Source organism: Myodes glareolus, chromosome 16 (assembly GCF_982192425.1).
Source record: "Myodes glareolus chromosome 16, mMyoGla1.1, whole genome shotgun sequence".
NCBI lineage: Eukaryota > Metazoa > Chordata > Mammalia > Rodentia > Cricetidae > Myodes > Myodes glareolus.
The window spans coordinates 2,974,843-2,990,455 of NC_142041.1; the positions used below are offsets into that span (position 1 = coordinate 2,974,843).

At 44.1% G+C, this 15,613-nt stretch overlaps 1 protein-coding gene across 1 annotated transcript in view; it reads right to left on the reverse strand.

Moving 5' to 3' along the window:
- The window catches only part of Nbn (nibrin), a 29,007-nt gene extending 19,615 nt beyond the window's left edge, over positions 1-9,392 (reverse strand). The window contains exons 1-5 of the mRNA XM_048420085.3: positions 9,235-9,392; positions 5,658-5,791; positions 4,334-4,482; positions 3,851-4,010; positions 3,058-3,161 (exon numbers count right to left, since the gene is read on the reverse strand). Of these exons, the coding sequence (XP_048276042.2) occupies positions 3,058-3,161; positions 3,851-4,010; positions 4,334-4,482; positions 5,658-5,791; positions 9,235-9,271 (584 nt within the window). The 5' untranslated portion in view covers positions 9,272-9,392. The remainder of the gene's footprint in view (positions 1-3,057; positions 3,162-3,850; positions 4,011-4,333; positions 4,483-5,657; positions 5,792-9,234) is intronic.
- Positions 9,393-15,613: the final 6,221 nt, after the last annotated feature.

The window sequence follows — 15,613 nt, forward strand, 5'->3', positions numbered from 1 at the left end:
GGCAGAAGGAGAGGATCTGTGCACACTCAGGGCTAGCCTGGTCTACATGATGGGCTAGAGTAACTGAGAGAACACAGTACAACATGAGTGACCTGCCAGGGCAACACAGTGAGATCCTGTCATTTAAAAAAAAGCAAAAAAAAACCAAGAAGAAGCAAACAAAAACCACTATTTTGAGGGTTTTTGTTTTATTTTGTATTTTCTCGGTAAAGCTTTATCTGAAACAAAAGTAGCAAAGGTATCTAAATGCCTTTTCCTAAAATCAGATATGGTTGCATGCATTCTAGCAAAATGCCTCTGTATTTTCTTAACTACACCGAGGGCAATGACCGCAACAAGACACATGTTAAGCAAGAATGAAGCTACAGGTTGTTTGTGGCCGATCTGTTCTCATCCACGGCCTGGAGACTGTCGAGTAGGCACAAGGCCTTGTGTGCTCAGGGTAAGGAGGGGTGCATGTGTGAACCCATAGCTAGCTGTCAGCAAGCACGCTCCACCTCACCTCCCACGCTCTCACTGCAAACACACACAGAAAAGGCTGTGTAAAGGGCTGGCGAAGCTTTACAGTCTCTGCACAGCCAGCAAATTACATGTGAATGTCAGAGAGCTGTGGAGACTCTCCCCACAGTGAGAGGCTTGTTTGAAATAAAATAATCGAGACAACATGTTACAACATGAGAGCTCTGTACACACGGAACGGAAACTCCCTCCTCTTTTTCTTATGTTCAGACACACAATGTAGACTCTCCTGTTTGAATATGCACGATACAGTTCAACAGTCTTTACAGCACCAAGTCTTCTAGAAATGACTTCATCTGTCCCAGCACATCAGGTACACGTGGTGGTGACTGTCCTACCCTGTTTCGGGATGACCTACACCCGGGGTGTAACTGCACCAAACAGGACAGCACTTTAGGCGTAATAACACCACAGCATGCCCTGATGTAAATTCAGAGCGAGTCACACTTTTCCAGAACTAAAAGAAGCATTTATGACATAAAGAGTCACTACAGTTTATTATCTCTTTTATATTCATTTCTATTAATAGCGAGTTTTTAAAAAATTTATGTTTATGAGAGTTTGCTTGCATATGTATACGTTGGTATACTATGTGTAGACCTCAACTAGAGTTACAGACAGTTGTGAATTCACTATCTAGGTGCTGGAACGAAACCCAGGGTCTTCAGAAAGAGTAGCCAGGACTATAGAATAAGACCCTGCCTCAAGAAAAAAAAAAGGAGTATTTGGTCTTACGTAGGTGCAGACAGGTATGAGAATCGACCACTTGGTGAATAACTACATACTTTTTAATTCTGTTTGCTGTTTTTCTAAGCCAGGTGTAGTGAGGGCTGCGGGCAGGCCTGCTTTTCGCCTCACCCGGCTCCCGCACGGCTAGCTTAGTCCCAGAAATAACAACACACAAGTTGTATTCATTTAAGCACTGCCTGGCCCATTATCTCTAGAGAGTTAGTTACTGACTAACTCTCATATCTTGATATTAACCCATTTCTAATAATCTGTATCATACCATGAGGTGTGGCTTACCGGGAAAGATTCAGCATGTCTGACCTGGTGGCTGACTCCATGGCTTCTGCCTCACTTCCCTTCTTCCCAGCATTCTATTTTGTTTACTCCGCCTACCTAATTTTCTGTCCTATCAAAGGGCCAAGGCAGTCTCTTTATTGACCAATGAAAATAACACAATAGACAGATAACCCTCCTCCATCATTTCCCTTTTTTCTGTTTAAACAAAAAAGAAAGGCTTTCATTTTAACATAGTAAAATTACATATAACAAAACAGTTATCAAGGAAGAATTACAGTCACAATATTTATAACTATATCTTTATCATAATAATGGAAAACTATAACTATGACTATCCATTCTTTAACTCCATCAAAGACTCCAGAAGGATATAATATTACCTAAGTAAACAAGAAGTAAGCAACTTTCAAAACTCTAGAAATGACAGAGACATCTTGCTGCCTGGACAGTCACCCAAAGTTCCTCTGTATCGTTGGGGCACCCATCTTCGGCCTTCAGGCCCATAATATCCAGAGACATTTCCATGAAGCAGGAAATTTCAAAGGCAGTTCAGTCACTATCTGCTATGTTCTGCAGAATAGACAGATAACCCTCCTCCATCAGCCAGGGTCTTGCTTTACAGCGCAGGCTGGACTCACCTTGCTGCATAGGCCTCCTTAGTGCTAGGATTACAGGATTGTACCAACATGCCTAGCTCTTGACAGGAAACATTTGTCAGTAGTGAAAACACTGACCACAAGAAGATGCTAAGTTAGGAGCTATTCACAGAGTGGGACTTTTGAGAACTGCAGTAAAGCTGCGTCACTGTGGTCATGGTGTTAATGGTCAGGAATCTGAACAGGAGGAGGATTCAACAGCTAACTCTATAAGCTTCAAACAATAGGGCATCAGACAACAGGAAACATTTACCAGGCCCTCCCCCTAAATCATGCTTTTAGTCAGAGTTGTTGTTTACAGGACTTCCCAGAGGTAAAGAGATGGTGTCTGAGGGAGAAAATACGATTTGGAAGAGAGACCCAGCAGGTATGGAAGGGATAGTTCCTGAAGCTGTTCTCACAGGGCCATAGGACTCAAGGTTAAGAACCATCCACTGCTGACTAGAATCCAAAATACTGTGCTACCTGTTAAACAGATTATAAAATAAACTTCTAGATGAAAATGATATATATGAAAAACCTAAACCAACCAACACCCCCCCCCCAAAAAAAACCAGAAAAATCCAATTTTTGGTTACTGTTAAACACAGACAACAGGGGTGTAAATGGTATGTAAGTATATTGGAGTCAGGTGTGGCGGCACATTCCTTTAATTTCAACACTCAGGAGGTAGAGGTAGAGGCAGGTGGATCTCTCTGAGTTCCAGACCAGTCAGGGATAGACACACACACACAAATCTGTGCTGGGAAAAATGGCCTGAATCAGTTAAAAATATTTGATATGGAATTAATATAAATAAAAGCAATGCCTACTTATTTTTATGGTATATTTTATCAAATTTAACATAGTTATATACCTTGCAACTTCTGGAGGCTGTTTCTTGGACTCAACTGCTTTGAGAAATTCAGAAAAGTATTCTGGCTTTACAATTGGACATCCACATATGAGGGCACATATAGTCTAAAACAGAAAAATCACATGTAACTATAAATACACATATTCACTCAATAGCTTATTTAAAAGGAAGCTGTAGGTTATAAAACTACAAAGAGGAGGTTCTACGTTTTTGTAGAGCCACCTTTTCCTATCAAAGTCCTGAATGTATAAAGGAGACACCATCTAAAGCAGAAGTCAGACCTTGGTCGCACCTTAGGTTAGGACGTAATAAGCAGGCACAGTTACGAAGCCCTCTATCACTGCTGTAACTCTGTGCTGGCGGGACTCACTGAGGTAATACTGAACTATGCGAACTCTCTAGTCTTTGTGAGCAGACGCTTCCGTAAGAGCAGTGTGAGTCATGAGGTGGCGAGGGCAGGGGGAAGGGAACCTGACGGAGGAGAAGAGAGATGCTGACCTTCGAGAGTGGCAAGCACGTCAGTCTCTGTTTTAGACTACATGTGGTATCTATGCAATCAAATGAATTTCATGGCAAAGGATAACATAAAAACCTTTCTAAAATACCAAACCAAACTCTAAAATATTATTCAGTGTGCTTCTGCTTCTGAGACAACAAACAGTGAAAAGCCAAGTGAGCCTAAATATGAACAACGGGGAGGTCGTACACGAGTCTGTAGCTGTTCTGACAGGAGTACGTCACTACCGTGAACTCGAGCCGACAGAGATGACCTCACACAGAGACCCCAACCTACTTTAATGGTGACTTTAACTGACGCCATGACGAGGTGAGTGCATTCTTCTGTCCAGCTATTTGTAGTGAGCCCTCCGAGCTGTAATACAGCTTGATTTAAATCCGTTTTCCCAGCGATGTCTAAACAAGAAGAGCAAACAACCAAAGGCTCGTACTCCACTCTGCAAATGAAAATAAGTGACGTAAGGTTAGATCGTGATTCTGGGGACAGCACCTTACAGGATTCAAAAATTCAGTCATTTCAATTTTAATGCAGTTTTTCCTAAGAAACTATCATTTCTTGAGTCTCGAATCCTAATGAAGAAAATGCAGTGACCACAAATTAGCATTACATGTCACCCGTGAGACTCAAGCAATCGACCCACCCTATGACTCTGAGCCCACACCAGCTCATCCAGCTATGCGGTTTAATTCATCACCCAGAAAACCTCTCCTAGAATTTCAAATAAAGCCATGGCTTTAAATCAGCTTTGGAAGTTCTTACCTGAATTTGCTTTCAAACACCCCAAAGGTAACTCTGTCTCCTGTCTTCAAAGTGCAGGGAAGGCCATTCTGCATTTTTTCCTCATTAACAAAAGTTCCATACTTGGAATTATCTTTTATTGTTAATGTAGGAATTTCATCTGTTTGACTCTGGAAAAAAAATCAACAAATGATTTAAAGTCTTCAACTACTTCGTAATTACAGGGCAGAGTTCACAAGATCTGTAACTTTCTGGGTAAGCAAAAACTAAGTAGATGGGGCTGTCTTCCGGGGATGATCACTCAACTAGCAATTCTTATTTTCCCTAAGATTGCTTCTTAAAGCCAAGAAGTACTAACAGTGTGGATTTCCATAGCCACTCAGTTCATTCTTCTGAGGCTTTGTTTGTTTGGTACAGTCTGTTTTGTGTTTAAAAGACGAGGTATATCCTCTCCTATACTTTTTTTTTAATACTATCAAAATTGTACCATTAAAAACTAACCCAACGAGAACATAAGGTTAAAAGCTAGAGTTTCTGGCTGAATGCAAGTGTTTTACTTTTTTCTAGAGGAATTTCAATAATAAATATCTTCTCCATTCCTAAAAGAACAGACTTAAAACCTGAATTTCTGAGCAGCTGGCATTTACACATATGCAGGCTGCACAAAACAGTGGCTTTTCTTACGCTACAAACACTAACATAAGTCCCGACAGTCAGGTAAACTCACGTCCACACCTGTGGGTGTGATAAAACACACCCAGAGCACAAGTCAGTTATTTTCTCCAGTAAAATATATCAATCCCCACCCTGAGATGCATGAAGTCCTTATGGCTGTATTCCCAGAACTGGCACATGACCAAGGCGAACCACTTGGTAAAGGTCCTACAGTTGGATCTGAGCGTCTTCCAAAGACCCATGTGCTAAAGGCCTTGCTGCCACTGGTGGGACCGGGGAAGGAAGCTGGGTCTGTGAAAGTGTGCGCTGGACAGAGTTCTCGGACTCCACCTCTGCCCAGCTTGCTTCTTGGCTGCCAGCAGGGAAGCAACCTCTATTGTGTGTTCCATGAAGTACGGCATGGACCACAGATCAAATACGACGCGGCGAAGAGATCACTGATGGAAATCCTGAGTCAAAGTTTACCTTTGGCATTTCATCACCATGAGAAAAGACAAACCCAATGTTTTCTAACGCCTTTTCTGAATTTCAAAATCACCTAAAGAAAAGGAAACTATTCAAACAGAATCACTGCTAATTATGTGTGGGTTCTTCTGATGTTTTCATTTTACACAGACAGACAGGATTTCTAATCTGCTTACAAGACAGTTAAATAAAGCCAGCAGCATACCAAGCTGGCTGCAGGGAAGTTTACTCTTAGCACAGCATGGCTCCGACTGATTGACTGATCGTTCTCTATTAGGATGGCACAGTTTTTCCTTCCAACGATGTACTCTACGCCAGCCAAAAGTCTGCATGGTTCTCCTGAAGGAAAACAAAAATCAACAAATTTAAGGTACACATACATTTTCAAGGTATGTGACAAAATGTATAATAGGTATTACAAATAAATCACACTTCTGCTATATAAATGCTAAGCAACTTAGCGTACATATATGCATACACATCAAATTGGTTTTTTAAAATTTTTTTTCCTGGGTTTATTTCATGCGTTTTGCCTGTCTAAACGGGTGGACATCATGTACTGGGGCCCCTGCAAGTTTTGCAGCTGGAAGCAGAGCATCCACAGAGAGTCAAGGATAAAACTCAGTGCAGATGACTTAGTTACCCAGTGCTGGCTCAAACTTCTGGAGCCTGACACCAGGCAGTTTATTTTACCCATATTTAGGCACAGCACAATTTTAGAAAAATGTCTCCTGATAACAAATTAGTCCAGTGTATACAACAAAGCTTAAGACAAGCTTACTACTGAAACTCTTTACAAAGTGCATATGGCTTCTTCCACAAAGATGGGCTCACTTAACTCAGAGACTGTTCAAGGTAAGGGTCTATCTAGGGAGAACGACTAAGGTAACCGTAACATTTGGGGGAGTCGGGACTGGCCCTAAGATAACAGAGACGTCACACAGGCCGTACACGGGACATCTCCCATAAGGGTTGTTTGATGGACTGGAAAACAATGCTTAACATTGGGGAAAATTCTGAGATAAACAAATGTGATAGTCTGGGGGGCTTGGGTGAAGCCTGACCCTGCAAAGGGCGAAAGATCACCAGTGGTGACTATATCCTTTCCCAACATTCCAGGTGGCAGACAGGCAAACATCTCCTTTCTCTGAAGAGACAAGCCCGTGTGTTTAACGTCCCCGATTTCCCTAGTGCGTGTCTGTGTGTACAAGGACCTCTTACCCTCTTAATCACATGTGTGCTTGATGCTTCTGTCAATCATAAGAGGGCATCAGATCCTCAGGATCCAGAGTTAGAGATGGTCGTGAGCCACCATGTGGATGCTGGGAACTGAACCTGGGTTCTTTGCAAGAGCAACGAAAGGTCTTAGGGGCAGGGTCATCTCTCTAGCCCCATGTGATTTTTTTCCTAATAAATCTTCACTGAAGGATACATAATGTTATCTAAACACACGGAACCCTTTACCATTTTGCAAATGAAAAAAAATACTGAATCAATACTCCCTCCAACATAACATAAATTTAATGTACTATAAAACAAATTCACACCATTGATTTTGGAGTTGATTAAATGATCTCAAAACTTCACTAGGAAAATATCTTAAAAATAAAGCAGGACATAGACAAGTCAGTTCGACTTTAAACCTAGCACAAAGGGGGCAGAGCCAGACAGATCTCTGTGCGTTCAAAGTCAGCCAGCTGATATAGTTGAGACCCTTTCCTAATTGAAAAAAAAGGGATGGTAACAAAAAAGATTATCAAAAATACTTTTTATTTATTTGATTACATGTATGAGCATTCGCCTGAATGTCTATCTGTGTAGCATGTGTATGTATTACTTACAGAGGCCATGGGATGGTGTCAGACTGTTCAATCGAACACAGATCCTCAGGAAGGGCAGGAGAAATTTAATCTTATTAAAAGAATCTTTTCTACCACATAGCAAAATATGCGAAAAAGCTATAGTAATTAAAAGATGTTTCAATGGACGAGGGAAAACAAAAACCCAACAGATTGATACAATTAAGATCAGACTAGATGCAACTACACATTTAGGAGATTTTGCTTTACTATTAGCAGTAGTATTTCAAATCAGTGTGAGTTCGAGGCCAGCCTGATCTACAAAGTGAGGTCCAAGACAGCCAGGGCTGTCACACAGAGAAACCCTATCTGGGAAAAACTAAAAAACCAACCAACAAACAAAACAGTTGTAATCTCTAAATGCTGGAGTAATAACATGTGTTGGAGGCTTGTGGGAATTGGGATCATGGGCTTCTATTCGAGAATTGTGGCATATTATCACAAATAAATGGTGTCCATTAGGACCCTGGTGTCCATTCTAAACAGCCTAAGTTATAACTTGTCAATGAGATATGGGTTCGCTTTATTTTGTTTTGGGGAGGAAGTCTCAGTATGTTGACCAGGCTGTTCTCAAACTCAATCTATTCCAGCCCTAGCTTCCTGGGAACTGGGATTACAGGCGGGTACCATTACACTCATTTTACGAGAGATTAACCTGGACAGAAAACGTTCTGCTAGTTTATGAAACAACACAAAGGTGACCAACTGATTTGGAAACTAATCCCTTAGCTCCCATCAGATGCTGAGATGCACCTCTGCCAATGCTTCTAAAAGCATATTTATTCAGATATCCTGTTAATAAAGGGTTAAGACTGCCTGGGTGGATACTGAACTACAGCCCACAAGTGCATTGTTCTAACAGATGGCGAGGTATCAGCCAGTCACATTAACCTATCAGATGGCAACCTTCGACTGTAAATGCCTCCTTGTCCACCCAAGTAGGGCGACTGCTGAAGTCAAATTCAGTGAAGGTGTTTTTCTAAGTTATGTCCATTTTCTGTCTACAAACTATTGCTTGACCAAGGTGCTGTGTGGAGTTCCGTGAAGCTCTGGGAGTCAAGGCCTCAAACTTGAATGTGTCGGGTTGTTTATCCGTTTTGAGACGCGATCTCTTGCAGCTCAGCGGGCCTCTAACTCTGTAGCTGACGACAGAGAACCTTTAACTCCCGATCCTCCTTCCTCCACCTCCAAGTGTGGAATTGCAGGCCTGCGTCACCGCGTCCTGAAAATTCCTGTCATCTCACAGAAACTCATAGACCCAGCTGGGCTCAGGCTAAACTACTCAGAGTCCTGCTCGTTCACCCACATAAACTTGTGTTCTATCTTTGCAAAGCGGCCAACGCACAGGGATTATCCTTCTGCCTGTATATTTCCCTTTATGCTGTCAGCAAACTTCTTCCTCACTAACTTCCCTGTTAATAAAATCCAACCGCGGGCAAGCGCTCACCAACTAATAATGACTATATATGGCGACAACGACTTAGCACGGGACAACATTTTCGCTGCGCAAAAATGGGCGGATGGGGGGCTTTTTTCCATAGTTCTTAGAGTCTGGGGTGCAATGACGAAGTAAAACTTTAAAGCGGTCCTGGGGCGTCACGTGATTCTCTACAAGCGTGCACCCGACGGGGTCTTCGGTCCCCACCCTTGCGTTTCCCGTCGGGGCTTCCGTTCCGCCCCTGGTTCGCAGCCGAACTAGAGTGGATCTCACCGGGCAGCGCATAATGCACTGTCCGGTCCACTCGGGGCGCCCGGCTCGGATCTCAGAGCCCGGCTCTCAGCAGCCGGCTGGGCTCCCCGAGTCTCCCGGAGTCTCGCTGCCACCGGAAGACGAGCCGGTCGGACCGGAAGTGCGCCACGGCGCGACTCCGCGCCCCCACCTCCCTGCAGCAGCTCCCGGGAAGAGCTTCCCCCGCCGCCTACCTGCAGCCGCGCTAGCGGCGGGGAGCAGCTTCCACATGGCTCCGGCGCCTCGGAGTCCCGCCACGCGCCACGCCAACCGCGGCTGTCCGGCGTGCGCGGCCACCGAGCTGCAGCGGCGCGGGCTCCGGGACGTGCGCGCTCCCAGGACTCCGCCAAGTTCCTCGGAAGCGCGGGAAGGAGGCGCGAGGGCTCCGCCCGCGCCGCGCGCCACCTGCTGGTCGCCGGGAGCAGTGCAGCGCGGAAAATGTACCGTTAAAAGGGTGTGACTGTAATGCCCTAATCCACAAACTATACAATGTTTTAAAATCTCCGAAGTAACGCGAATTTTAAGTTAGCGTCATTAAAGTGCTGGTTGGTTATATTATTTCTCTGCATTTAAAATGTCTTGATTTACATCATTGTGACAGGATCGTTTAAAAGGCAGACCAAAGCCAACTTTTTGTTTAATCTTTTCCAGTGTGTCCTCAGTACATTATGCCAGAAACATGTGTTTGTGGCTTTACACAATGTCAGAATTTACTGAATAACAACAAATCAACAAGCTACACTGGTATCTTTGGCAGCGATTTGCCTAGTAGTCCCAGTTTTCCTTAATAGCTGGTCATTGGCAAACAGTTTTTTTCTTCTTACCCCAGTTGTAATTTGTAGTGGCATTTCAATTGTATCTTAATAAATAAAGACTGCCTGAAGATTGAGAGTAAAGCAGTCCCACTGGTCAGCCTTACAGACCAGGTTATGGTAACACAACCTTTAGTTGCCATAGAAATCGGGTGGTGCAAGCCTTTAACCCCAGTGGTGCACGCCGTTAATCCCAGCCCTAGAGACAAATATAAGATGGGGGAGACAGCTCTCAGACAGTCTCCCTCTGAGATTCCTGGAGGCGGGATCGCCATTTTCCAACTGAGGTCAAGGTAAGAGCCAGTGACTGACTGCTTTACTTTGGGTCTCCAGGTTGAACCGCAATTTCTGACCCTGAACTTTTATTAATCGTGCTTCAGTAATTGCTAATAATAACTTTGTGATCACACATTGTACATCATATAGTAAGTCTCTCTCTCTCTCTCTCTCTCTCTCTCTCTCTCTCTCTCTCTCTCTGTGTATGTGTGTGTGTGTGTGTGTGTGTGTGTATACATTAAAGGATGTTTGTAAAGAGGCTGCAGCAGAGAGGTCAAGGGATTTTGAAATCAAAGTACAGGGCTGATACAGACACAAGCAGAGTAGACACAGTACTTGCCCAGTACGCACAAAGCTTGGTTGGGATCTTCAGCACCAATAAATATATAAATAGAACAGTAATCTTCCCATATAGTGTAACTGACTTTTAGATTACATATGACATATAACAAAATGTAAATGCTGTTTCCACAGTTGTACAGTACTATTATTTTAGAAAATAAGAATATAAATCTCTACATATTCAGCAGAAAAACCTTTTTAAAAAGGTGTTTTAGTCTGTGGCTCTTAGACTCTGAAAACCCAGAACCCTCAGAATCTAAGGCTTCGACAGAGAGTCTACTGTTTGCTCTAAGGAACAAGGGAAGAAAGGGTGATGTGGGACAATTCTGTATTCTGTCAATTATATTTTAAATAAACACTGATTGGCCAGTAGCCAGGATGTATAGGTGGGACAACCAGACAGGAAGTAGAGGTGGAGCAACGAGAATAGGAGTATTCTGGAAAGAAGGAAGCTCTTTCCAGAGCTCTTTCCCCGAGTCCTGCCCAGATCACCAAAGAAGCAGGATATGACCTGCCACACTGAAAAAGGTACTGAGCCATGTGGCTAACATATACTAGAATAATGGGTTAATATAAGTTATAAGAGCTAATACAAAGCCTGAGCTAATGAGCCAATCAGTTTACAATTTATGGAGACCTCTGTGTGATTTTCTTTGGGACCTAACGACTGTGGGAACCCAATAAGTAAGCCCTCATGTTACAAAAGGGGAAGGCTTGGCTCACAACAAAGATAATTCAGCTTGGAAATTAAGCTTCTTTTTCTTTATCTCTCTCTCTTTCTTTCTTTCTTTCTTTCTTTCTCTCTTTCTTTCTTTCTTTTGAAACAGTCTCACTATGTAGTTCTGACTTGCCTGGAACTCTCTAAATAGATCAGGCTGACCCCAAACTAACAGAGATGCCTGCCTCTGCTTCCTAAGCACTGGGATTAAAGTTGTGTGCCCCCATGCCCAGTTAAATTGCTAAGCATTTTTTCTTAATTGTGAGTATACTGAAAAGCTAGGAGGGACTGATTACTCTTTTCAAACTCTTTCCCTACCCCAGAAGCTATGAGCTGTAGGTACACAGGTCTTTTTCCCTTCTTCCTGGCAATTGCAGGGCCATTTGACCTCTGGCTCCCTGGAGATTCTGCACTAGCACTGGCTTGAGGGTATAGTTTAGGAAGAATTTGGCTCTCTTTTGTTATGGTGATTCCACCTGTAATCAAGGTTCTAGCAGTGGGCCCCATACGCCTGCCTCCCCCAGCTGATTCTGCCTGAGGCTCCGGACACCTGTAATCTCTACCACTGCTCCTGATGGGAGGGGGCTGTGCCCTTTTGAACCCTCTTGCCCACTGGTATAAATACCCGACTTGAATTTAATAAAGTGGCCATTTACTCTTTGGTAAGTGAGCAGGTCTCTTTTGTGTGTGTTTGTTTAAACCCTTAGGACAATCATCCATTCTCGTGGGCCCGAGTTCGGGAAAGCACGCGCCTGGATCGGGTGTGGGTATCCACAGGAAAGTGCGGAGGCTTACAATGAGCCTTAACTTCATCCAAACTAAATGTCATAATTTTACATAAGGCTCTGAATATAAGGTTTTTATAAAACTAACAAACACACTAGCCAGTACTTTAGTAACAACTAGACAGCATTTTGATCAGGACAGCTGAAGATCCACCTCAACTTGCTGCTCCTTTTGATTCCCCGCGAGGTAGTTCGCTTTCTTGTTCACCTGCTAAATAATTACCACATGGGCGGCCATGAGAAAAGGAATGATATTATGAGCACAGTGTCAGTTCCTGTCACATCACTCTGACTTAGCAAGCATTTTTCTTTTAATTAATTTATTTTGCATCCTGACCACCACCTCCCCTCCCTCCTCTCCTCCCATTCCTTCCCCTACCTCCACTCACCCCACCCATCCACCCCTCTCCTGTGTTTGCCTAGAAAGGGGCAAGCGTCCACGGACATCAGCAAAGAATGACATATGAAACTGCCTTAAGACCAAGCAGCTCCCTTTGTATTCAGGCTGGGAAAGGCTATCCAGTATGAGTAACAGATTCCCAAGAACCAGCCAAAGCACCAGAGACAGTCCTGCTCCCGTTGCCCGTAGCCCCACAAATAGACCAAATTACACACTGCACATACATGTAGAGGGCCAAATTACACACTGTACATATATGTAGAGGGCCTAAATTGCTATCATTCAGGATACTTGGTTATTGGTTCAGACTCTGTGAGTTCCCAGCCTGAATATAAAGGGAGTGGGGGAGTTTTGCCTTTCAAAAGGACAGGGTACTGTTTGCCATGCATGTAGGCATGACGCAGGGATGTACATTCTGTCAGGTCCTCAAGAGGTGGGGCCAGGTTTGCCTGGATGCTAACAGCACCGTTTCTGCTTCTGGTCTTGTGGGCCACCCATTTTCCTGCCTTGAGTTCCTGACTTGGCGTCTGTGGTGGTTTGAATGAAAACGGCCCCCATAGACTCACAGGGAGTAGCCCTGTTAGGAGGTGTGGTCTTGTTGGAGTAGCTGTGACCACTTTAGAAGAAGGGTGTCACAGAATGTGGCCTTTGAGATCTCAGATGCTCAAGCCAGGCCCACATTCTCTTCCTGTTTGTTGCCTTCGGATCTGGATGCAGAACTCTGAACTACCTCTCCAGCACCATGCCTGCCTGCATGCCACCATGTTTCCCACCATGATAGTGCACTAAACTTCTGAACTATCAGCTAGCCCTAGTTGTTATAATTTCAGCCACAATAAGGCTGACACTTCTGGGTCCTAGGGTCATGCATGTGCAGACAAGCCCTCAGGCAGAAGTGCCTAATGGCCCCCGGGGATGTTAAAGGGCCAGCATGATCCGTGTGGTGTGGACTACATCATCCATGTATGATTCAGCTAAGCCCTTGTGTGTGTGTGAGCCTCGTCATCTGCGTATGATGTAGTCACATCAATCCCCTGAGAACATGTGCTAGGCAGCTTTTAAAAGCCGGATGCACCATCCCTCTATCTCTCTCTGCACACTGACTTCCCCAGGCCTGTGCATGCCCCCTCTAATAAACTCCTAAGCAGGTTTGTTTCATGTTCCGTGTTTCCTTCTCACTTGCGCCAGGTAATTTCATTAGTTAAATCTTTTCTTTTACAAGTGTTGCCATGGTCATGGTGTGGAGTAGGTGGGCCTTCTGTCTATGTGCTACTTTCATTGGTTAAATAAAGAAGCTGCCTTGGCCTTTTGATAGGCCAGCCCTTAGGTGGGTGAAGTAGACAGAACAGGATGCTGGGAGAAAGAAAGCAGAGTCACGCAGATGCCATGATTCCCCTTCCTGAGACGGACACTAGCTAGACTCATACCGGTAAGCCACGACCTCGTGGTGACATACAGATTATTAGAAATGGGTTGAAATCAAGATGTGAGAGTTAGCCAATAAGAGGCTGGAGATAATGGGCCAGGCAGTGTTTAAATGAATACAGTTTCAGTGTAATTATTTCGGGGGTAAGCTAGCCGGGATCTGTGCGGGAACACAGCCCGCCCTACCTTATCACTACAATGGTGTCTCTTTACAGTAATAGAAACTGTAACTAAGATAGATTCTTTCCATGATGGATTGCAACCTGTAAGCCAAATAAACCCTGTCTTCCACATGTTGCCTGTGGTTATAGTGTTTACCATAGCAACGGAAAGTAAATTAGGACACCAAAGGAATTTTAGTGGACTGTGGCCCAGAAATATATCTTCCAACATGGTCACATGATCTGGTTCAACAGATTGTTCTTCATTGACATGGTCCTTAGAGAGAGGCTCAGGCGACCTAAAGATAAAGAGGATGGAAGATAGAGAAGACAGAAAATGTTTGGAATCAGGAGGCCTCGTACAGGCAATGAATTATGCCAAGGAAGTTTATTAAGAAGTCCATCATCTTAAATTATTTCTGGGACATCAATGTGACAAAGTCAGCAGAATCCATCATACAAATGGGACAGAATTAACAGGAGGCTATGTTACAAGTTACATCATTTTACACAAGGAGAACACAAGATATCTAGAGAGCATTGCACACTGAGTATACCCTGGCCTTGGTTCTGATAAATGTGGCCCTTCAGCTTGCCAAGAGTTGGGTTCTCAGGATCTGAAGCCGTAGCTCCCCTAAGACGCTGGCCCCAGGCTAGGACGGGCTCTGAAGCAGACTTCTGGTTTTAGAGAAGGAGCTGTTTCTTTACACATCAAGGCCTCAGGGAAAAAGTTCTCAAGCTACAGCCTCAGACTCTTACCCGCCCTGTCAAGTGTGTTCCTCGTTTTGAGGGAATGAGTTGTGTTACTTAGACAAACATCAGGGCCTCAAAGAAAACATCGGTCGATCAGTCCTGCTCTTGACAGTCACACTTTGATGAAATTCTTATCGATACAGAATGAGACAAAGGTACCAACGAAAGCACTTTCCCAAGGCATTGGTAGAAATGTCTGCCAGGGGCACCAGAACACAGCGGGGAACCGTCAGGGCCAGCAGGCATCAGAAGCTGGGTGACGAGTCTTTTGGGCTGGTGGAAAGGCTGTCTGTTCATATATCCCTTAACATTCCACATTGTTATCATGAGGATGCTGGATCAGAGATAGAGCTATGGTCTCTTGTTTCTGCCCAGGTTAGCCTGTCCCCAAGCTTCCAGGAGGCCTCCTGTCTTTGTTTCTCACCTCACCATAAACATACTTGGAATAAAAATGCATGCCACTATATTCATTCTTTCTGATGAGTCTGAGGAATTGAGTACGGGTTGTTGGGCTTTTGCACTAATCACCTTTACCCACTCGTCCTTCTTGCTGCCTCCCCCAATACATTCATTTTTGGGGGGAAGGGAAAACATCATAACTGATTCCTTAGAATTTAAAATACCAAAGGAAAGAGAGAGAGTGGAGGTGGTGGGGTTTTTGCTGAAGTCCTCTGGGGAGAAGCAGTTTCTCTCTGGCGAAGCATGTTGAATTATGTGTGTGCATGTAAATCTGAATGGGTGCGTGCGCATGATTGCTGGTGCCTGCAGAGGATAGTGGGTCCCCTGGAGCCAGAGTTACAGGTGGTTTTGAGCTCACACGGGTACCACAAACCAAACTCTGCCCTTGGTAAAGGTAGTACATGACTTTAATTACGGAGTCATCCCTCCGTGCCAAGTTTGC